Source organism: Peromyscus eremicus, chromosome 13 (assembly GCF_949786415.1).
Source record: "Peromyscus eremicus chromosome 13, PerEre_H2_v1, whole genome shotgun sequence".
Taxonomy (NCBI): Eukaryota; Metazoa; Chordata; class Mammalia; order Rodentia; family Cricetidae; genus Peromyscus; species Peromyscus eremicus.
Genome location: NC_081429.1, coordinates 47276575 through 47301547, shown reverse-complemented (window position 1 = coordinate 47301547; position 24973 = coordinate 47276575). Strand labels below are relative to the sequence as shown.

Sequence of the window (24973 nt, the reverse complement as noted above, 5' to 3'; positions counted from 1 at the left end):
TTCTGTATTCCTCCCTAATGACCCACACTTAAAAAAAATTCCATTAGAGCATAATCGCGTGTGTTTAATAGGGCTTGTCTTTTACATGCAGCTTAGTTGGGTAGTTTTGATGGACAGGTCCACCAGGTGCTGAATCTAAAGGTTTCCCTTAAATGGCCTGTGTTTTGTCTTTCTCGGTAGACTGAAGGATTTCTTTGTTTTTCTGTTTTGCTGGATGTTGTTTTGAGACCTGACCACGGCCTGCTTTGCCCCGACGGCAGGCCTGAGGTTTCCATGCTCCTCTCAGCCATGAATTGAGCTGTTTGTAAAGCTCTAGCATGTGGATGCAGAAATCACTCTGTCTTCTTTCCTTTGCAGTGGTTTGCTGTCTTCTGACTACGTCGAGATTCACTATGAAAATGGGAAACCGATGTACTCCAAGGTATAGTACAGTGGCCAGACCTCCTGCAGCATAAAGTATATCCATCAGAGAACTGATCAACACACACTGCACTGTTCTGAGGTCTGTCAATAAGACCACCCAGCCTCCTATGCAAGGGAACTGATTTACTGAGGAAGAATTCACAAGAACTTAAAATGCCGAGGCAACATTAGATTCTGTAGACTCAGGACCATAAGGAAATTTTACTTTTTCGATTTTACATTCATTTCCTTATTGAATGATCAGATGAGCATCACTGTTCCATACCAGCACCGTAAATACCATTAAGGTATCCCTTTTCTAAAGTACTTGGGACCGGAAGTCTTTTGGCTTTAATTTAAAAAAAAAAATGCGTATGCAAAATAGTGTTTGGAGATGGGTTCTAGTTTAAACACAAAATTCATTTATGCTTCACCTTCTCCGGAGACACACAGCTAAGGCAATTTTGTACCTTTTTGATAATTTTGTTTATGAAACAGTTTTGTGGTATGGAATTTTCCACGACCGCTGCAAAGCTGGCGCTCGGGGGAGACTTTTGATTAGGGATGCTTAGCCAGGCTTTCACGGCCATGGAATCAGAATTAAAAGACTGTGTGAACTCTTACAGGGACGGTTTAGTGCCAGCGACTGATGGCCAAGGGCGGAAGACAGGTGGGAAAGTGAGATCGAGGAAGCTGATCTTTTTCTCCCCTCTTTTGAGGCTGTGTAACCCAGGTTGGCCTCAAACTCGAGGTTCACTTACCTTAGTCTCCCGAATGCTGAGATTATAGGCCCACACTCTCATACCCAGCTTTATTTCATTATTTTATTTAATTTTTCTTGCCGGGGGGACCAAACTCAGGGCCTTGGGCATGCTAGGCAACGCTCTACCTCTGAGCCTTTCATAGCCCCAGCCCGTCCCCACTTAACCAACACAACAGGTCTGTGAGGTGGGTGTTCTTATTCCTGTGGTAAACTGAAAGACACAGGCAGAGAGAAGGCAACAAACCCTCTCAGGACCACCACAGGCTGTAACCTGTAGGTAACGGGGCACCTGGAATTCTTCAGGTGGAGGTGATCTTTTCTTCTGACCATGAAGGACCAATAAAGAGCAAATGGAGTTGAACGAAAGCAGGAAAGAGATTACCGGGTAGTATGCACTAACCGGGTAGTGTGCGCTTTACAGTGATTTCCACGAGTCAGGCAGAAAACCCATGAAATTGGGTACAGAGAAGAAATCATGACTTGTAGTGGCTGTCCCGGTGCCACCGAGGCTCAGTAGTGCCCATGTAAACCACAGGAATTGGGGAGCAAGCAAGAAGCAAGCAATAATGGGTCAGGGGTGGGAGGGTGGGACATAGAATTTGTATTTTGCAGATGGGTAATCAATGCCAGCGTAGTGGCAGCACCTTTCATGGGCAGACCCGCGGAGCTGTGAGGCAGGGAGACCTGGGATTTCCAGGCCGTGTCCTCTCAGCACACACTTATGGGTGGCCGTAATTAGAAACACTGCCCATGGCCATGGCGCGTCTCAGGTCTTAGGTCTGTCTAATTAGCACTGGGCACATTTGCAATGTCCTTTGGCCTTTGAGCTGTTTCCACAGACCAGGGACTTCCATGTGTGTGGCTCTTACACTGTCAGCTCTGCCCTCCAGCTGCATCTGGGAGTTTCGAATGCCCCCCGAGACTAGGGCCGTGGCAGGGGACCAGCAGGGCCCACTGAAGCGCGGGAATGGGGCTTGCTGGCCTTTGTGCAAAGCCCTGCTGCTGGCAGCTGCCCCAGTCCTCTGCTCCAGTCCGTGCTGACTCATGAACCTGGAGGAGATCGCACAAGGACTTTTCAGACTCAGCAAATGGGACACCTTTGCAGCCTCAGTAACCTGACTCAAACTTCTCTCAAGAAGCTCATGCTTTTTTTTTTTTTTTTAGAAGTACAATAGCTAATTGGCATATATAGAGTTCATTTGAGGTACTGCAAATGAGGCCTTTTTATTAATAAGATATTCCAAACCTCCCGTGGTTGTAACATATTTAAAGCAAAAGCTACATCAACTCTGGCAAAAGAAGCTATGTCCACTGTGGTTTGACTTTGTGTCCACCCCTTTTCTTTCATTTATGACCCGTTTCCTTTAACAGCTCATTTACCCAAATTTGCTTGTCCATAGATAATGAATTAATGGTAACACCCTAATGGTGCTATACTGGTTTTTACAAGTACACACACACACACACACACACACACACACACACACACACATCCTTAAGTCCCAAGAAGAAGCCACACACATTCTGTGCAGGATTTGCAAAATGTAATGATAACAATGCATGAAACCTATATTTTTATTAGATCATTATTTTAAAAAACTGCATAATGTTCTTCTAACTTATTTGTTATTATTTATTTAAAAATACTAAGCCATAGACGTTTAGTTTGCTTCTAGCCTTCCCTCATGATCGTCCAAAGGAAAAACTTCCCGGGTGCAGGCTGAACACACTGTAATTGCTGAAGGAGTCATTTTAAGAATAAGACTCTCTGGATCAAAGAGTTGTACTTTATGACTTTTGGTCATAATGACAATTTTTACTTCTGAAATTATACATAATTTTGCCTAAGTTCACGTTCCAGTTATACAGATACTCTTAAAAGCATTTTGAAAGTGAACTTTATGAAGATTGGCTTCTGTGATATTTAAGAACGCTTTTGAGAAGCATACCAGAAAGGGAAGTTGATGTGTAGGAGTGACAGGGTGTCTGCTCATTATGTAAGCTCCTCTGTGGGCTGGAGAGATGGCTCAGTGGTTAAGAGTTTGTACTGCTCTTGCAGAGGACCCGAGTTTGATTCCCAGCACCTGGGTTGGATGTCTCACTACTGCTTTGTGACTTTAACTCCAGGGAATCCAAATGTCCTTTTCTGGATTCTACATTCCCATGCATGTTTCCCACCCTGTGGTGATATATTGTGTCTCCCAATATATTGTGCACCCTAATAAACTTATCTGGGGATCAGAGGACAGAGCCAGCAACTAGATTAGACATAGAGGCCAGACAGTGGTGGCACACACCCTTAATCCTGTCACTCGGGAGGCAAAGATCGGTCTGGATCTCTGTGAGTTCAAGGCCACACTGGAAACAGAACCAGGCAGTGGTGGCACACACCTTTAATACCAGAACTTAAGATCTCACGTTTTTTTGCTTGGGAAGCACACACCCCTTTAGTCCCAGGAAGTGATGACAGGAAGCAGAAAGGTATATAAGTCATGAGGACCAGGAACTTAGAGGCTTTTAGCAGCAGTTCAACTGAGACCCTCAGGGGTGAGGATTCAGAGGCTTTCAGTCTGAGGAAACAGGATTGGTTGAGGAGTTGGCGAGGTGAGGTTGGATATGGCTTGTCCTATTCTTCTGAACCCCAGATAAGCTTTATTGGGGTGCATAAATAAAATATCACCACCCCATCCCACTCCCCATATATACCTAATTAAAAGTATCAAATATACCTTACTGTTTAGACAAAGGAAGGTATAAACACAAACATTCCTCTCACCCATTGTGGACTGTTATTTGACTAGAGAAGCCTGGAATCATAAATAGCCTATGAGGGCCTTGAGGTAAAATATCGATGTGGATACTTACAATATTTTGGGACTTGGTATGAAAATCCTGATGCATGGGTACCCAGAGTGCACTGTTACAGCTTTCTATCTCCCTGTACCAAACGGTCCCTCATTCCCATTCCTAGATGAGGTTAATGTCCCTTACTTCTCCTGAGTAAAAGTGGGCTGAATAGAGAAGTAAATATAGGAACCAAACACACACACACACACACACACACACACACACACACACACACACTACACACACATAAAAAAATCGTAAAGTTCATGATCTAGGTGCCAGGTAGATGCTTGCTAGTGCACATGGAGCAGCTTCTTTTGTGTGCCCAGCCAAGCAGATTTTATTACAATTCCTTCCACTACTCCTTGCATGGAGTGCAATACAATATACAATAAAGCAACTTTGTTGATTTCATTTTACTCATTTAAAAGACAACTTATTTATGTTTTCTTTGGTTTAAACAGGTTTATTGGGGCATAATTTATATACTGTAAATTACACAATTAAATTGTTTTTACTATATTTGCAAAATTATGCATCCATTAACATAATCTAATTTTAAAACATTTTTCATCACCCCACAAAGAAATGTCTTATCTATTAGCAGCCATTCCCTAGCGGCTCTCCTTCCCATCATAGGTAACCGCTAATCTACTTTTCTGTCTCTATAAATTGCCTATTTGGAACATAAATGGAATCCTATAATATGCGGTCCTTTGTGAGTGGTTTCTTTTTTCCCTGCTTTATTGAAGTATAATTGAAAAATGCAAATTGTGTATTTAAGGTGTGCAACTTGGATTTTATACATAAGAATATTATATAGCTGGGTTGTGCCAAATGTCATGCTTTGACATGTGTACACTGGGGGAATGATCAGCATATTGACACTGATGAACACATCCTGTACTTCCTGTAGTTATTTTTGTTAGTGAGAACATTTAAAATCTACCTCAGAGCAGATTTTAAGGATATATTGTAGTTTCTGTAGTCACTGTGTGGCACTTTCTGTCTCCACAGTCTATTCCACTCACACAGTTGAAGCTTTGTATGCTTTGACCGACATCTCTTCATTTGTCCAATGGGATTTCCCCTCTGTCAACCACTGTTCTACCCTCTGACTCCATGAGCTGACTCTCTCTCATGCTACCTCTGAGGGTCAGAGCAGCATTTCTCTTTCTCTGCTGGAGTATTCCACTTAGCGCAGTGCCCCACCAGGTTGCGTAGAGGCAGGATTTCCCTCCCTCTAAGGCTGGGTGATATTCCATTGTGGACACATTCCTCCGTTCATGCATCCATCAGTTTCTCCAGCTTGGCAATGGGAATGATGCTGAGATGAACACACAGTACAGCTGTCTCTTTGAGACTTAGAGTTCCTTTCTGTTTTTTGATGAATCTTCATTCTTGAACTGGCCATGCCAATCTGTAGTTCTACCTATAGTCTACAAATGTTTCTTTTTCCCCACACCATATATTCCTTGCCTTTTTTTAAAAATAGCCATTCTAGTAAGTGTGAGTTATAGCTCACTGTAGTTTAATTTTGCATTTCTCTGATGATCTTAGATGTGTTTCCAAGTGAGTTAAAACGTATGTCCATGGGACCATGAAGATGGCATGGTGGGGCAAGGGCACTTGTCTACAAATGTAGAGAGTGTTTATCCTCAATGCTCATGTAAAAAGCCAGGCATGTCTATGTGTGGTCACAACTCCAACATTGGAGAATGGAGTCAGGCATATCCTGAGAGCTCCTTGGCCGGTCAGCCTAGCTAAATCAGCAGACTTCTGGTTCAGTGAGAGACCCTGTCTCAAGGCGATAGGTGGAGAGCCGTAGAAGAAGGCATCTGATGTCCTACTGTGGTTTCCACATACGTGTGTAGAGGCTCCCACACACTTCATGCTCTCTCTCTCTCTCTCTCTCTCTCTCTCTCTCTCTCTCTCTCTCTCACACACACACACACACACACACACACACACACAGAGAGAGAGAGAGAGAGAGAGAGAGAGAGAGAGAGAGAGAGAGAGAGAGTGTGCCAGGCAAAAACATGTCTACATAGAAACAAGGGCATAGATGTTCACAGCAGCATTATTATTTATTTATTTGTTTATCTGTCTATCTGTCTGTCTATCTATCTATCTATCTATCTATCTATCTATCTATCTATCTATCTATCTATTTGTTTTTCAAGATAGGGTTTCTCTTGTATAGTTTTGGTACCTGTCCTGGATCTTGCTCTATAGACCAGGCTGGCCTCAAACTCACAGAGATCTGCCTGGCTCTGCCTCCTGAGTGCTGGGATTAAAGGCCTGTGCCACTGCCACCAGGCACTCACAGCAGCATTATTTATAGCAGTCCAGAAATGCAAGCAACTACAGTGGTCATCAGTGGATGAATGGATAAAGAAAACATGCTGTATTCACACACACTTAGTACAAGATTCCTGTGTTAAATTTGAATTTAGACAGTGGTTAAATATGTGCTTCAGGTTCATCCATGTTGTTGCAAATGGTGACATCCCCATTAAAAGACTGAATACTGCCGGGCGGTGGTGGCGCACGCCTTTAATCCCAGCACTCGGGAGGCAGAGCCAGGCGGATCTCTGTGAGTTCGAGGCCAGCCTGGTCTACAGAGCGAGATCCAGGACAGGCACCAAAACTACACAGAGAAACCCTGTCTCGAAAAACCAAAAGAAAAAAAAAAAAGACTGACTACTCTTCCATTGCATTGATATGCAACAAAATAATGTGGACACAGAAGAAAAAGACTCCATTAGTGGTAGTTTGTGAGTTCCAAAGATGTCAAAACATTAAAAAGAATAGAACGTGGCTTCTAGGGTCAGGGGTCAGGCATTAGGGCTGAAAACGGAGAGATGTAGGTCAAAATGACCAATTATGTAGGACATAAGTGTAGAATCTAGTGTGCAGTATGAGGACTGTTGTCAATGACACTGTTACATGATGGAAATTTGCTGGGAGAGTGGACTTTCAATGCTTTTTCCCAGGTACTCACAAGAGCAACTATGTGGGGGTGAAAAGACACGCCAATGTGCTTGACCAACAATCATTTCATTATACATAGCAAAGCATCATGTTCTATACCGCACAGACACAGACACAGACACACAGACACACAGACACACACACACACACACACACACACACACACACACACCATTTGGGATATATGTATATGTACACACACATATATATGTGTATATATATGTGTATATGTATGTGTATATATGTGTGTGCATATATTCAACAGAAATGTTAGTTCAATTCTTTTTCTGACCTAGTTTCTGTTTTAGGTAGAGCACACGCACCAGGGAGCCAGAGACATATCCCTGCCCTGTGGGGAGAAGGCTTCATACTTGTTCTTTTCCTTATCACATTATGAGCTTGGTTTTCCTGAAGCTCACTCTGTCTGGGAGGGCTTTGGCAGCAGGATGGAAGGGAAGCCATCTGGATGAGTGGGTCCTTGATAGACATGACTTCTGGGTGGAGGTGGAATCGGTGTAGAGCAGAAGGGTTTGGAGAGTGAATGTCCCGAGCACCCTGACTATAGTCATCCCTCGCTATCATGGGGGGATTTGTTCCAGGATTCCAGAGAGGACATTCCAGACCATGGATACTCAAGTTCCCTATATAAAATTTGGCTGGATTTGCATACCCCACACATCCTCTTGGATCATTTAAGTCATCTCTAGCTTATAATACCCAGTGTAATATGAATGCATGCCCATAGCTGACTGTTTAGACTCTAAACAGTGGTTCTCAACATTTGTGGGTGTGTGGGTGTGTGCCAAATGACTCTTTCACAGGGATTGCTTATCAGATATTTACATTATCATTCATAACAAAATTACAGTTCTGAAGTAGCAATAAAAGTAACTTTATGGTTAGGGGGTCACCACAACATAAGGAACTGTATTCAAGGGTCAGAGTCTTAGAAGGCTGAGAACCACCGGTTCAGAGAATAATGACAAGGAAGGTGGTTTGGATGTGTTCAGCGTAGATACCGTTGTTTTTGCTAAGTGTCTTCATCATGCTGTGGGTTGAATCTGCGGATGCTGACCCTGTGAGTACTGCAGGCCAAGTGTTCCTGATAGGAGAGGGGCGGCCACTGCCACCAGCTATTAGAGCTGAGCTGGGGTACCTGCACTGGGCAGGGCAATCTCAGTCCTGTGTTTTCTTCTCTGGTTTCTTTCTTTACCCCCTTCCTTCTCCATGTTCCTTTTTCTTTTTCCCATTATCTCTTCCTTTATTATCATTTAATGAATTTTCTCAGACTATTGTTCTCCGTCTATTTCCTACCTCTCAGCCACATTTGGAATGAAAAGTTCTCATTTTTTATGTTTTCTTCCTAACCAGAAAGTTTGGATTTCTACTCTTACAGTAAATTTAAATGGGTCTTTTATAACTTGTATATTCACTACAATATTTTTGTAGTCTTTGAATTAGTAGCTAGCTTAAAAGTTGCTTACTATTAGGTAAATAATAAACAATTTAAGTAATAACAAGGAAAGACTATCCATGCTAGAACATTTATTTTAGGTATAAAACTAAAGTCATTAAACTTTCCATTTTAAAGGTAAGCTTACTGTTGTTGATCATTCAAAATATTGCCCCTTTTGGCAATATTCTGAAAACATTCTAGAATATGAAAGGAACATGGGATTAAAAATCTCTCTATGAAATTCAGCCAGTAGACATTATTGGTTTCTTACATAGCTATTTTAAGTTTGAACAATATAATTAATATGAAATATTAAAGTTATATGGCATTGGCAGAGCTGAGGTGGGCCAACACTTTTGTCAAGGTACTATTGGAAGACTTCTATTCCCTGTTGAATTTAATGAAGGTAAATTATTAAACTGGTGTTGGAGTTTCAGGTTCCCCAATTCTCTGAATGTAGTTTTTCATTTTCTAATTCTGCAGCAAATCCAGGCACATGTAGTCAGTTGTAGACATAGACCACTCACTTTTGAAACAGGCTGGTATACTTAGTAGGTAAATTTGTAAAACAAAAACAAAAACAAAAACCTATACCTAAAATAATTGCTTGAGGGTAGCGTCTTCATTTGAGTATGTCTCACGTCTAACTCTCTTAGTCTGCACAGTTCTTTGAGATGGGCTGTGTCACTTGTTTGGGAATGTTTACAGGACCTTCGGTAGCCAAGTGGAAGACCTCAGTTCTCAGACACTGTGAATGTCTAGGTTTCCCTGAGTTTCTTGGGCTGAGAAGCTCATAAGCACTGACAGATTGAATGTTGCTGAAGTGGTTGAGATAATTAAACAGACACAAAGGTTGGAAAATTTTAAAAAATTAATTGTTGGCTTGCTTCCTTTGGTTTCACCCAAAAAACCTTAAATCCAAGAGGGTTATTCCCACCAATCTGCTGTCCATCTCCTGCACCTTCACAGGCACACCCCCCCACACACACTTCCAGTTCTTTTTCTCTATCTTCTGTCCTTGTGGGTTTATGTGGCTTTTTATGTCACTGTTATTTGAGTGGGTTACTGGGAGAGTAGAGGTGTTTCTTTTTATTAAAGTGAGTAGAATTAAATAATGCCTGTTAAGTAAAAAATAAGTCATAGAATAGACTTATTTTTTTTTTCACTTCCAAGTTATTATTGCTTGAATCATTAGGTTGCTTTTCCCACTCATTTCTGATTAGGAAATGTTTTATTTATTTATTAATTAGTTTTTTTTTTTCCGAGACAAGGTTTCTCTGTGTAACTGTCCTGGCTGTCCTGGAACTGCTTTGTAGACCAGGCTGGCCTTGAACTCACAGAGATTAGCTTGCCTCTGCCTCTGGAATGTTAGGATTAAAGGCATGTGCCACCACCACCTGGCAAGGAAATGTTTTAAAAGATGAGAATCACATGGGTTGGGAGTGTAGCTCAGTGATAGGGGGCTTGCTCAGCATTTGCAAGGTCCTAGCTTTAGTCCCTAACAGCACAACACAACACACACACACACACACACACACACACACACACACACACACACACACACAGAAGAACAGGCAGATAAATGAGCCCTCAAGCAAACAAAACTAAAAACAAATAACCACCCCTAAACTAGTGAACAGTAACAAAATAGTGAAGGGTGCACCAGTAGTTTCCAGTGGAATTCTGAGCTTTCTAACCTTCTGCAGAAGTGAGTTACCATGTGAACATGACTTAGCTCTTGGGATCCTTGGCTGTGTGGAATACATGGCTGAGAAAGTCAGCAGTGCACTTCCTAGGAATTTTCATTTCCTCTGACTACTAACAAGCTCTGCTTATCAGAGGATCCATTTTTGTCAGAATCTAATTAACAGATGAACAGTTTTGAATCTGAAAATGTTGACATCAGTGAAGACACACGTTGACTTAGCCCTTTCTGTTGCTTGCATAATCCCAAGTCTGTGCCCACTCTCGGGTCAGCGCTGACTAGCCCTCTTGAGGGGTCTGAGACTTTCTTACCTGGAAGAAGAAATGCGAATCGGAGGTCCTGAAGATGTTGTAAATGGACATTTCCTATCCCAACCACCCGGTCCCAAATAACCGACTCAGAGACTGAATTATAAATGCTTGGCCGATAGCTCAGGCTTGTTAGTAGCTAACTCTTATATTCAAATTATCCCATTTCTATTAATTTGTAGTATTGCCATGTGGCTCGTGGCTCATGGCTTTACCTGTCCTCTAGCATGTCTTGCTTCCTGGTCAATTGGCTGGTGTCTCCGGACTCCACCCTCCTTCTTCCCATCATTCTCGGTTTGACTTTTTTTACCTAACTTTCTGCCCAGCTACTGGCATGTCAGCTTTTTATTAACCAATGAGAGTAATACATATTTATAGTGTAGAAAAAGATTGTTCTGCAGCAAGATGTGGCATCAGCCGGGGTCTTTTCGCTACTTTGGCAAAGCCTTTACTATACACTGCCAGTCTCCTAATCTGCACATAAAGATTGTGGTCACCGTCTGATAGTGATGACTCAAGATGGCAGATTCTCAGCGAAGTCCCCGTGGAGCTGATTGCTGTGTGTCACAGGGAGTGAAATCCCTCACATGTGGCCTTTCTGTCTTGGCCAACTACAGCAGCAACGTGGATCTGCAGATTGCCAAGTGATATTTTTCAACAGCACTTAAAATTTTTTTTTTATAAATTTAACAATACACTCAGAAAATATTCCAATAGTAACACTAAAATGGAAATCACTAAACTACTCATAGTGCTTAATATAACTGTGCACTTAAGATATTAAGGTTGAGCCGGGCGGTGGTGGCGCACGCCTTTAATCCCAGCACTCGGGAGGCAGAGCCAGGCGAATCTCTGTGAGTTCGAGGCCAGCCTGGGCTACCAAGTGAGTTCCAGGAGAGGCGCAAAGCTACACAGAGAAACCCTGTCTCGAAAAACCAAAAATAAATAAATAAATAAGATATTAAGGTTGAATATTGTGTTAACACCAGGGATTGAGTGTTATCTCCAGTCTCACTTAAGGGTCAGAGAACTCAATAACACATGGTCAAGTAGAGTTTCCCAGCTTAATTCAATAGTAACCATTAGAGAGTCAACTTCCACTCATTAGTACAAGTGGGTGGAACTTACATCTAAGAAGAGCTGGCGATATTTTATGGGGAAAATAGGAATATCTTGAAGGAAAATCTGAAAATAGTTATTCTTGAGAAGGCCAAGTAAATATGACTGTTTTCTGTGCACTTCTTACAACCACTTGGCTTAAGATAGCTTTTATTTTTGAGACACAAAGTGCTAAAAAAAACTTTGATATAATTTACAATGACTGTATCTATGTATATATCTGTATAATATATATTATATGTTATATATTTATATGTATATTTTAGAACCATGTTAAGAGTTTGAAATGTAATTGCTATATATTGACCTGGATTCTCAGGTTGCTGAGCTGTGTGAACCCCTTTGTCATCATAGATCGCAGTGTTAAATACACAAATAGAACTTGACAAGCTATATACGAGTCAATATTTATAAGTAACTTTGCTATTTGAGAACAGAGAAGCAACCTACATATAGAGCACTTATAGTATGTGATGTGTCCTATGCCTTCCCGATAACCCCTTCATAAATAAATCCACTAGGACAAAGCCAAGTGGAGATAGCAGTAGGAAATGTCCGTGTAGTTTCAGGAGATGAGCAGCAGGTAGGTCAACAACTACTCTCTTAGTCTTGAATTTTACCTGCTCCGTTAATTTCTTTTGTGAGCAGGCCACAAGCAGCAAGCCAGCTCGTGCTATTAAATCCAGAAAGGCCCAGGAATCGGTGGCATCTGGAACGGTGGCGGTGGGTTGGAACGTGTACTTGGAGAATAACGAACCCCCATCCCCAGTCGCTCCTTACCCACATAGCCAGGTGGCCACCCCGTCTCCAGTCGGCTGAAGTAGCTCAGTTTATGAAAGAACTTGGAGAAGGAATGAGCCAAGAAATAATAAAAGACCGCTTCCCAGACAGAAGCACCTGAGCTGTCTTCAGTTACTAGGTGTCCTGGAGTCCTTCGTGTGATGGAGATGCAACATCCGAACGAAAGCACATCACAAAGACTTCGTGGACATAGAGCTGAATAGGAGTCCCTGAAGTCCTCTTAAAAGAGAAACAGTGCCTAATGCTGGAGTTGTCTCTGCAGCAGCAGCATCAGAAACTAGAAGATGGTGTAGGTCTCTGAAGTGTCAGGAGGAAGTAACATTCAGTTTGCCATTTCTCAGCCAACTTGCGCCTCTACTGTGAAGGCTCACAATGAGAGGTTAATCCTCATGCATGCTTACTAAACTTAGCTGTCGTAAATACTTTCAATGAAGTAGCAGACACTGTGTGCCTCTAAAACGGGGGTGACGGTGGTGACTATAAATGAGGAAGACATGGAATTTAGGGTCCAATGCAGAAGGCAGACAAAGAAAGATTGCACAGCAGTGTCGCAGAGAAGTCCTGAGTGGTACCTCTTAGTGGGACCCAGAAAACAGTAGGCTGGATTGAAGCACGGGGCTGAAGGCCAACCCCAGAGTGTCTCCAGGAACAAATTGAGCGTGCTACACTGACAGATACATTAAGTACAGTACGAGGAGTTTTAGATTACTCTTAGAGGCTAGAGGATGCTAGTTACATATAAAACGAAGATGCAAACAATGAAACAAATGTCCCCTCAAATTAAAAATGTAGACAAATAGAAAATGTAATGAAACTGTAGCACAGCCCTGAAGACATTTCCAGAGTCATAACAGAACAGTAACTAGCAGCTTAACCCACGACAGGCAGTGTATATTGAAACGTATTGGGATGAAAAGGGGTTTCATGAGTCTGTATTAGGGAGATACTTTCTTACTTATTTTTTATTTTAACATTAATTTTATTGATATATAATACAAGTGAGATGACTGTATACTTTTAGTTTATGATTTCTTTTTTCTTTTTTATTATTTAAAACAATTTTTAAATTTAAATATGTTCAATTATATTAATTATATTTTTCCCTCCCTCAAGTCCTTGCAGATCCTCTGCTCCTCCCACTAAATGCTAAGCTCTTTCTCAAAAACCAAACACGCACCAAATACAACAACAAAACCCCCTCAAAACAAGAAGACAGAGTAGGACACCACTCAAAAAGAAAACAGTGACAAACTGTAATCAAATAAAAGCACACGAAAAATTGTGGAGTCCGTTATATGTTGGTCAACTACTCTTGAACAGGAGGCCTGTCCTGGAGTGGTTGATCCACCCAGCATCCCTCCATTGGATAAAATTGGTTTTCCCTCTCTCAGCAAGTATAAATTACAATGTAGTGGTTAACCTTTCCCCTTGTGGCTAGGTATTCATTTATTCATTCATTCATTCATACATTCATTCTTTTTTAAAAACTATAACGAAACAAGATATAATATAAAACAAAACCTATCCCATCGAAGTTGGACAAGACAATCAACAGAAGGAACAGAGCCCAAGAGAAGGCACAAGAATCAGAGATCCATTCCTTCACACACTCACGAATCCCATTAAAAAACACTGCACTGGAAGCCATAACATCAGTGCAGAGGGCCTGGTGCAGACGTGTGCAGACCTGTGCGTGCTGCTTCAGTCTCTGTGAGTTCATATGAGCTTTTCTCATGTTGATTTAAAGGGCCTTGTTTTCTTGGTGTTCCCCCATCCTCCTGGCTCTTAAATTTCTTCCTCCTTCTCTTCCATGGTGTTTCTGAGCTCTGAGGAGAGGGATTTGATGGAAACATCCCCTTTAGGGTGGAGTGTTTCAAGGTCGCTCACTCTTTGCATGATGTCTGGCTCTAGGTCTCTATATTTGTTCCCGTCTGCTGCAAGAGGAAGCTTCTTTGATGATGGCTAAGTCACTGATCTATGAGTACAGCAGAATGTCATTAAGAGTTATTTTATCACTACAATTTTTTTTAGACCAATACTATTTGGTTTTACCCCAGGTCTCTGGACTATCTAGTCTCAGGTTCTTGATCACCCCAGCAGTGTCATGTATGAATTTCCATCTTGTGGAGAGGGTTTTAAATAAAATCAGTTATTGGTTGGTTACTTCCATGTGCTTTGTGCCATTATTGCCCTAGCCTATCTTGGAGATCGTACACCACTGTAAATAAAGGGTTTGTGGTTGGCTTGATATTTATGTTTCTATTTTGATAATGTTGAAAGTACCTTAGGAAGATAATTTTTCAAGTGGGGTGAATCAGATTATAGCAGTATAAAGATTCTATTTTAAATGTGTATAAACACAAGAAGAAACATCTTTAAGAGTGTGGTGTGAAAAGGAGAGAGGAAACTGCTGTGTAACTACATCTGTTTGTAGCTACTATAATGCATGCTTAAGAAATGCAAGTCAACTTTATCACTTACATTGGTTTTATTCCCTATTAAGTCCCTTTCTCCTCTATTAAATACATGAAAATTGTTAGGTTTAATTTGTTATGCCCAACTCTGTTTCTGACTTGGAATAGTAGGAGTTTCTCTGACAGATGCACTCTCATCCTTGATGGCCTTTCTCTACAGAACTATCAGAAGCAGAGTTATCAATGTGTAAGACATGATCAATAAGACATTCTTTGTTTTGTAGGGTGGAGAGCACTGTTACTACCACGGAAGCATCAGAGGTGTCAAAGACTCCCGGGTGGCTCTGTCGACATGCAATGGACTCCAGTATGTCGGAATCTTCTTGGGTCCTCCTGACCTCCAAGCTTGCTCATGTCTGCTCACTCTTTCTGGTTTTTATTTTTCAGATATTTCATCTTAGTGACTTTTCTATGTCAGTAATGTGTTGGGGGTTAGATACGAAGTAGTTCCAGGGAGCTGAAGTCCCCGCTTCTATAACACCTGATTTCGTAGAAAGCTCAGAAATTGAACAAATGATTACATAGATCAGTAATTCCCGTTTTGGTTGATGCTATGGAGATGATCAACTCATAAAGAGAAAAGGGTTATTTTAGCTCAGGCTTTGGAGATTGGAATCCATGATGAGTTGATCTCATGACTTTGAGCCACTGTGAGGAACCACATCATTGAGGACTGAATGTGTGCAGTACAAGACTGCTCAACATATGAGTAGGAGAGAGAGGAGTAAGAAGGAGAATAAAGTCCCACAATACCCTGCAAGGCATTCCTTCCTACTGCCTCTCTGCCTACCCCCTCCTCCCCCCATGACATGAGCTAAAGACTTCTTACAAGGCTCGTGATGGTTACCTCGTGATGATTCCACCACCTCCCAGAGGCACCACTCTGGCATGAAAACAGATCCTTAGCAGTGGATCTGTGGGGGCATTTAAGACCCAAACTCTAGCAGGGAGCTGGCAGAGTGACCCAGTCGAGTTGATGCAGCACCTACAGGTCTATGTCAAAGGTCGTATCAGTAGGATTAGATCTAAGTCTAACTAGGCATCAGCCACAGAAGGATGGGGTGCTAAGAGGAACTCATGCGTTGTCCTGAGGCAGACTCTTGGAAACTGTGCATAAACACATTTTAGATCCAAATCAAGTGGTGCCTTAGATGCAGAAGATTTAGCTTTAGCCATGAAATGAAGAAAGGATCTTAAAGCCCTTTTCAAACTTTCTTTAAAAAAACCCTCATGTCTCCCTAAGTTAAATGTGGTTTCTATGGCATACTAGCTAATAGACATCCACAATTTACAGGTGTAACGATACTTCTACCAGCCTCTCCAGAATCAGAGATGGTTTTAGAATATTCTTAGATGATGAAGTGGTCAGCTTTCTTGTAGGTGATACATAATTTGCATAACAAAAAATTTTGTACTAGTTGCATATGGTTCTGGAATAAATGATTCCCTCACCTCCCCACAAAATGTGAGAAATCTTATCCAGATCACTGTTGTCTTTGGTTTATTTTTAAAAATGATTCATGTTATGTAGAGTTTGTGTGTTCTTTACACTTTTGGAGCTTGTGGGCTGCCACAAGGACTAGTAGAGTCCTTGGAGTACTGAGACCATAGCAGGGTTCCATGCAGCAACTGGGAGCTTACCTGGGACCATACGAAGACATTTGCTCCGAGGCACTCTTTAATGACACTGTTGAGATGCTCACTTACCAGTTCTCCCTGTTGGCCATACTTGCTGACTCTCCTCTTGTCTTGTGTTACAGTGGCATGTTTGAGGACGACACCTTTGTGTATATGATAGAGCCTCTGGAGCTGACTCATGATGAGGTGGGTCTGTGGCGTCAATTTCCTCATGGTGTTTGGCTTTTCCAGTGTTTGAAGACAGAACACATCAAAGAGCGTTTATCCATGTTAAGTGATTCCAGACTCAGAATGGTACATGGCTAGGCCCTCGTGCCCTTGGTGACCGATCAGAGGTATCATACCTAGGTATTCTGAAGCAAGTCCATTCTTTTTGGTCTTTGGAGAGAACAGGGAGGAACTTTGCTTTTGCACTAAATAGTCTGGACTCCATTAGACAAGCTTGCATTTCCAGTGTCTTCTTTAGATAATTGTGTAAGAATATACTTACTTTCTGTTACTAGACATATTTAGTGGGGAAAACTGTGGTCTAAGCAATGACTACATGATACAACACACAGTTTTGAGATGGAGAAGAAGGCAGTGTTTCATCCTGTACAGGCCAGCAGCCATAATCAGAAATCCTGTATTCCTGCCATGCTGTTCATTGGCAGTGTAACCAGCTTTAATGTCTAATGTACAGTCATCAATATTATATTTATGGCTTACTACATTTTACGTTCATGATAAAAATGATGTCCTGAGACTCATAAATGGGGATGCAAAAGATGAGTAAGAGATCACACATGGACTGGGCGGTGGTGGCGCACGCCTTTAATCCCAGCACTCGGGAGGCAGAGCCAGGCGGATCTCTGTGAGTTCGAGGCCAGCCTAGTCTACAGAGCGAGATCCAGGACAGGCACCAAAACTACACAGAGAAACCCTGTCTTGAAAAAACAAACAAACAAACAAAAAAGAGATCACACATGACATTTTGGATGGTGGCACCTACAAAGGGCCATCAAGTTTGTGTGTGTGTGTGTGTGTGTGTGTGTGTGTGTGTGTGTGTGTGTGTCTGTGTGTGAGAGAGAGAGAGAGACAGAGAGAGAGAGAGATCTTGAGTAAAGGCCTTCAGGGAATCGGAACATTCCCAGAAGTGTGAAGTTACCAAGGCCCTGAGATGGGTGCTGCTTGCTGCGTTTGAAAGACTGACTATGTTGGTAAAAGGTGGAAATTGGCAGGAGAAGACATGGTGAGGTCCCAGCAGGGGAGTGAAATCAGGGGAAGGAACTGCTAATGAGAAGAAACTGTGTTTTGAGAGTGATGCTCACATAAGGCACTCATTTGATGGGGAGCAGGAAACTGCTCCGGTGGGGCACAGGGTGTCACTCTGCAGTCCAGGCCTCCGGTCAGCCTCCCGAATGTGCTGTGTTTGCCACCATGTTCAGATTCAACCTTAGAATTTTGTTCTTCTTAGAATGCAGTCATCAGCCGGGTGGTGGTGGCACATACCTTTAATCCCAGCACTTGGGAGGAAGAGCCAGGCAGATCTCTGAGATCTACAGAGCGAGATCCAGGACAGGCACCAAAACTACACAGAGAAACCCTGTCTCGAAAAACGTGTGTGTGTGTGTGTGTGTGTGTGTGTCACTGCGGTGTTTAAAAATTTATCTATCATCTACCTGTCTATCTATCTATCTATCTATCTATCTATCTATCTATCTATCTATCTATCTATCTATTTAGTATGTCTGAGTGTTCTGTGTGTGTATAGTGCTTGAGGAGGTGAGCAGAGGTCATCAGAGCCCTGAGAAGTGGAGTTACAGATGGTTAGAAGTAGCCATGTGGGTGCTGAGACTGAACCTGTGTCCTCTGCAAGGGTAACCAGAGCTCTTACCTGCTGAAAAATCTCTCCAAATCCTGACATCTAGGCTTTGGACAAAAAAAAAAAAGGGGGGGGGCAACATTTGTCTTCGTGTGTGTGTGTGTGTGTGTGTGTGTGTGTGTGTGTATGTGTGTACACACACACACATATGACTATGGCATAGTCTTTCAAATCTGAGACAGAAAAGCCATTAATTGTACAAGCTGATATTTGAATAAGCCTGTATGGAGTTTTGGTGAATAACTTTAAAGTCTTCTAGGCAGTGATGACAGTTTACCCTACCTAGATTAAGATGTTCTGATGAATAAATACTCTCCCTGTTCCATGAACATTCAGATAACCATGCTGCAGCAAAACTATCAGCCCTTCAGCGAAGCACCTGACTTTTGACTTTAACTGCTCTCATACCTCCCTCACCAAAGAAACCCCCAAAAGAAAGCAACAATAAGTCCAAAATAGTTCTCCAAGCTTTTACATTTTTAAGAATGTGAAAATGGGGTAATTTCCAGTGCATCGTAATAGGACAATTTTTGCAGACTGTGTGAATTCATCAATGTGCTGCAGTGTCTGCTGAACTGCTAAAAGGGTTTATATACATGTAAACTCTTATTATCAAAATGTTTAAAGAATCGGCGCTTCATCCTTATAGCTGTAATTAGACTGCTTGGGGCTGATGGTTCTGTGCTTATTATCTTCTGTTCCCTGCCTGCCTCCTACAGCCTCCCTTTTGTTCACAAAATGATTTGTTCTCATTTTCACTGTGGGTGGGGGCAAAGGAGCAGAGCTTGAAACTTGAAATTAGTTGTAAAAATCGTGTTGCGGATCTAGAGGTGAACTTGACTACACTAGGTGTCTTTTCATGTTACCAGAATAGGGAGCTGACTGGAATAGAATTTGGATTTTTGAATGTTCCCATTATTATTATTATTAATCTTAGCATACTTCGCAGTAAGTCCGAAGTACAGCAGGATCGTTCCAGTGAGAATTCACATTCTGTTGCAAATAGAAAGTAAATAGCAATATTCTTAATTATTGTTTTCTGTCAAATGTAATAAGAAGGGCCTTTTTAATAGCTGTTTTTGTTGTTACAAAACTAATGTGTTAGCTGAGTGTGGTGGTGTATGTCTGTAATCCCAGCTACTCAGGAGACTGAAGCCGAAGGAACTTCAGTTCAAGGCCAGTCTGAGAAACTTAGTGAGACCTTGTCTCAAAGTTAAAAAAACAAACAAACAAAAGCAAACACACAAAACAACACCAAACAACAAAACAAAACAAAACTGGTTCGGGGTTGTTTAGTGGCACAGACTTGCTTAGTATTCAGGAGGCTCTGGGTTCAATTATCAGTACTGCAAAAGCGCCCAAGTCTAGTGACATATTAGACAATTTGAAAAGCAGAATGAACACTTAACTAGATCGTAATTATCCACCATACCATCCCCAAAGATAATTTCTCATCACCTTTTAGCAAATATTCTTACAAATTTTCAATTAGACATTTCCATATGTATATTTTAAATAAATTGATTGGATCATTTCGTAGCACACCTTAACCCAATAATGTATTTTTCTGAGTCTTGGTATTTGTATTTGTTAAATAGAAATGGGATGGTTGAACTTGGTTGTCAACTTTGACATACCTAAGAAAAGGGAAGTGCAGCTGAGGAACCTTCTCCATCAGAATGGCCTGTGGGCATGCTGTGGGACATTTTTGTTTGTTTGTTTGTTTGTTTGTTTTCGAGACAGGGTTTCTCTGTGTAGCTTTTGGAGACTGTCCTGGAACTCACTCTGTAACCCAGGCTGGCCTTGAACTCACAGAGATCCGCCTGGCTTTGCCTGGCTGGAACATTTTCTTCATTGATAATTTTTGTAGGATGGCCAAGTGCACTGTGGGCGGTACTACCCCTAGACAGGTGGGGTGAAACAGGTATCCCTGGGCTGTATGCAAAAGGTAGCTGAGCAAGCCAGAGGAAGCAAGCCAATCAGAAGCACTCCTCCATGGGCTCTGCTTCAGTGCCTGCCTGCCTCCAGGTTCTGGTTTCAGCTCCTGCTCTTACTTTCTTCCATGGTAGACTGTAGCCCACAAGCTGGAATAAATCCCTCCCTTCTCAGGTTGGTTTTGGTCAGTGTTTTACCATAGCAACAGAAAGCACACTCGGGCAGGGATAGAATACAGACCACATACGTACGTACGTGCTTCCTGTTGGGGATAAATTGGACAATACACATGTCAGTGCTGGTTGGCAGACACTAAACACTCCGCTTCCGATGCTACTCCCACTTCTAATAATGTAAGGAGTCAGTGTCATTTTTAGGCCAGAGGATATGAGTATTTCCAAGGTTTCTTATGGATATTATTAAAATCTTTCTCAAATTGTGTTACCAGTGACGTGTGAGAACGTTCTGCCTTGCAGCGGTAATTAACTGTGGATGTCATAATTTTTTAAATCATTTACAAGATGGTGGGGAAATTTGCTGTTTCATCTTTTTGAAATTTGCGTTTTAGAAGTTATTAAAGCGCCAACGTTTTCTCATGCTGATGGATGCTCTGTTCCTTTCTTCTGCATTCCCCACTTAGGGCTTTGAAAGAAGCTGAGATTTAAAAGCAACGGACAAAACTGTGCTTTGATCTAAAGTGGGCCAGTGGAAGGGCGCTGTTTTAGTTAAAATTAAAGATTCAACGAGGCATATCCTTTTCCTTCTGATGGCTGACGCCCCCACGTTAGGAAGGGTGTTAGAGAAAGCATTACACTGACCTGGATGCAGAGTGTCTTCATGTCTTACTTTTTTTTTTCATTTCCTACAATTGTTTCTGTTTCAGAGAAGCACAGGCCGGCCACACATAATCCAGAAAACCTTGGCAGGACAATATTCTAAGCAGATGAAGAATCTCAGTAAGTTTTAATTAAAATAGCCGTGATATGCGGTGCGGACTGTGACTTGACAGACCGCTGGGGTCGTGCAGGCTTGTTGGGAAGGGAAATTGGTTTGAGAGCTGGGGTCAGCAGTGTGGGTGAGGAGTGGAGTCCCAGCTGAGCCTTGCGTGGGATGAGACATGGAGAGTGGTTTCAGTGGCGGCAGCGACAAATGAATCTCTGGCGTGAAGCTGGGCTGGGAACCTGAGTGTGGCAAACGTAAATGAATGATTACTTCAGGGCCAGGCAGACTTCCGTGTTTGCTATTCCCTGGCCATTCTGCGTGGCTTCCCCCAGTCACCCTGCCCCGGAGCATCCGTAGCATGCTAATGTGGGCAAAGGCTTCTTTGGATTTCCTGGGGGCATGTGATAGTGTCCCTATATCCTAATGCCCAGGGTCTTTCATAATTTATACAAAACCTTATGCCACATATCATTTTAAATTCTAAAATAAACTGGGCACACGGAGTAGGGTTCTCACGAGATTGTTAAACGGTTGTAGGTCAGACAACCACCATCGTCTAATCAACCTTGGACACCTCACATTTTTCATGAGGAGAAGAAAATAGCTTTTGAACTGTCTTTGTGAGTGTGAAATGTTGAACAATCAATGCACTGTTTCACTGAAGGCTATTTTGGCTTTGCGATGACATTTATTATTAATGGCACTGTGCCTTCGTGTAATATTTGAAGACTATTCTCAGCGGAACGCTGTCGAAACCCATTTGATGTTCATTTTCCTCTTACACAGGCACAGACGGCAGTGACCGGTGGCCTTTGCTACCTGAGTTACAGTGGCTGAGGAGAAGGAAGAGAGCTGTGAATGTGAGTGTGGCCTTGGGCCACGGGGCTTTACCCTTTACCCCTGGGAGTCTGCTCCCGCACTGTCTAAACGTTCCCCTTCAGAGCAGAAACGGCACAAAGAAGCCTCCATCTCTCGAGCATCAATAGCACAATGTTATTGTAGTCTCCTCTCCCGATTAACGATTCAGCCGATTAGAGTGTCCTGCGAACCCTGATGTCCTGCAACCAGGTGTTGTTTTACTTCTATATTAATGTGTTTTTCTTATGAGAATTGGAGTGCATTTTTTTTTCCCTATTGAAAGGCACAGTAGGGCTGGTGAGACAGATAAGTAAGATTGATCACCAGAGTTCCATCCTGGGGACCGACTGGTGGAAGAAGAGGACTGATTCCAGTAGTTAAACTTATGACTTCTGCATGTACTCACCCTCCCCATACAAACAAACAAACAAACAAACAAACAAGCAATAGAGAGAGTCACAACAGCTTTCGAGATCATATGGCTTATACAGTGTCATATAAAACATTTCTGTTAAAAATTTAGGGAGAGTTGGGTTATGAAATATTGGCTAGTCAAGTTTATTTGTATTTCTTCCAAATGAAAATGAAAAACTCTGTTCAACCAAATTTGGAAGCTGGATGAGTTTTTCAGAAGAGAATGACAGAATGTTGTTTCTCTGTTGGTGATAGGACAGCGGCTAAATAAGTCTGGTAACTGTTGTATGTTTTTTGTGCACTGATAACTACATAGGGGGGTTGTAACTAAATATGTTCATAGTCTTTTTGTAGTAGATTAGAAGGCTGCAGTGATTGGGACTGTTTAGTAATTACATGGTGAACGCCATGTAACCAAGAATTAATTCTACAGCTTATAGGTTACATAGTAATTCACTAGATAACTTAATGAGTAATTATAGCACAAATTACACATTTTAGATAATACTTAGTTGAGTGTATTTTTTTGTGTTAAATTAATTCGACCCCCCAGTGATCTACAAGTTAGTTCAAGTTTGAATCATCTTCTTGCATAGTGTATATTGGTATGATGGTGATCACGAATACAATTTTTATGCTCACTTATTTAGAACCCTTTGCTTATTCTTGAAGATGCACTTGGCTTACACAGCTTTTCTTCTACCCCAGTCTACTCCAGACTGTTCTGTTATTGTGTACACAAAGAAAAAGAACCGTCATTATTAACTTTTCAATTATGAAAAGAAATAAATGTGAACGAGGAGTTCAATAGTCTTTATTCCTAAATTGTTACCGTCAGCCTTTTTTCCTGTTAGTAGCTGGAAATCGGCACACTGTTCCTAGACTTCTATTCCATTCAGTTAATTCTTGTTGACCACTCTGATTCCTATTTCAGAGATGCCCAATGTTCTCATGAAATGATGTAAAGTAAATTTCCTTTGACATTTTAAGTAAATATGAATATTTTATCGTCTAATGCCATAAAAAGGGAAATTTACTTATTTTTTTAGCTACTCTGCTGCGCATTTTCCCTAATTTTACATAGTAAAAACCCACACAGAAACAACATGATCTATTTCCCATTTTGGCGAGCAGAGATAGTGAAGTTGTGTTTTCTAAATTCTTGTTTGTTCATCAAGACTTTTTTAAAAATTTTTATTTTATTTGCATGAATGTTTAGGCTCCATACATGTCTATGCATCACATGCATGTAGTAAGTACCAAAGGAGGCCAGAAGACAGTATCAGATCTCTTAGAACTGGAGTTACAGACAGTTGTGAGCTGCCATATTGGGTTCTGGGAATTGAACCCAGGTCCCCTGGAAGAGCAGCCAGTGCTCTTGCCTGCTGAGCCATCTCTCCAGCTTGTTCATCAGCACTTTATAGTCATGTATGAACAATAGCCTCACCAGGCTTCTCTTTGGGTGTTTATAGTATAGGCAAGGAAGAGTCCTGAAGTTCAAGGCTTACCTGTCACTTGGCTGAGAAATAGAGATGCTTTATGTCAGTCACTGTTCTGACCAGGCATTTCTTTTTTCTTTAGCCGTCACGTGGTGTGTTCGAAGAAATGAAGTATTTGGAGCTTATGATCGTTAATGATCACAAGACGGTAAGAATACAGAATCGATGGTGTCTTAGTGGCCGTTTGATTGCCATGAAGCATCACCACGACCAAGGCAACTTACGAAAGGAAGCATTTAATTGAGGCCTTGCTTATAATTTCAGAGGGTGAGTCCATGATCGTCACGGAGGGTAGTGTGACAGGCAGGCATGGTGCTGGAACAGTAGCTGAGAGCTTACATTTGATCAACAAGCAAGAGGTGGGGGCAGGGGGGCTGGCATTGGCTTTTATAACATCAAAGCCGACCTCCAGTGACACATCTCCTCCAAGGAGCCCACACTTCTAATCCTCCCCAAAACGGTTCCACCAACTAGGGACCAATCATTCACATATAAGAGCCTATGGGAGCCGTTCTCATTCAGACCACCACAAATGCCAATAGCTTGTTAAACAAGAAATGCATTTCACTTTAACTATTGTTTGTAGCTTAATAAAGTACAGACAGACACAATCACTTGGTGATTCTGAGCACTGTGTTTCTAGATGAGAAAGAGACAGTAACTAATTTTACACCTCCAAATTTGTCTTTTAAATAGAGATTATAATGGGTAGATTTACCAATATGATATTTTTCACTTGTCCATGTTTAAAATTCTTACTGTCTACTTTTCACATCTGTGTGTTTGGTCATTGATTCATTATTTTAGTCCATTATTTTATGTGTATGTATATACAATATTCCATTATTTTATATATATATACATATATATATTTATATATACACAGAACAAAGGCATGGAAAGTGTGTGTGTGTGTGTGTGTGTGTGTGTGTTCATGAGGCTCTGGGTTCCATC

The 24973-nt window shown here is 41.7% G+C and overlaps 1 protein-coding gene across 1 annotated transcript in view; it reads left to right on the top strand.

The window, feature by feature from the left end:
* Positions 1–24973, top strand: part of Adam23 (ADAM metallopeptidase domain 23) — a 155493-nt gene that overhangs the window by 70041 nt on the left and 60479 nt on the right. The window contains exons 4-9 of the mRNA XM_059278128.1: positions 358–421; positions 15094–15176; positions 16630–16693; positions 21190–21262; positions 22035–22108; positions 24102–24167. Of these exons, the coding sequence (XP_059134111.1) occupies positions 358–421; positions 15094–15176; positions 16630–16693; positions 21190–21262; positions 22035–22108; positions 24102–24167 (424 nt within the window). The remainder of the gene's footprint in view (positions 1–357; positions 422–15093; positions 15177–16629; positions 16694–21189; positions 21263–22034; positions 22109–24101; positions 24168–24973) is intronic.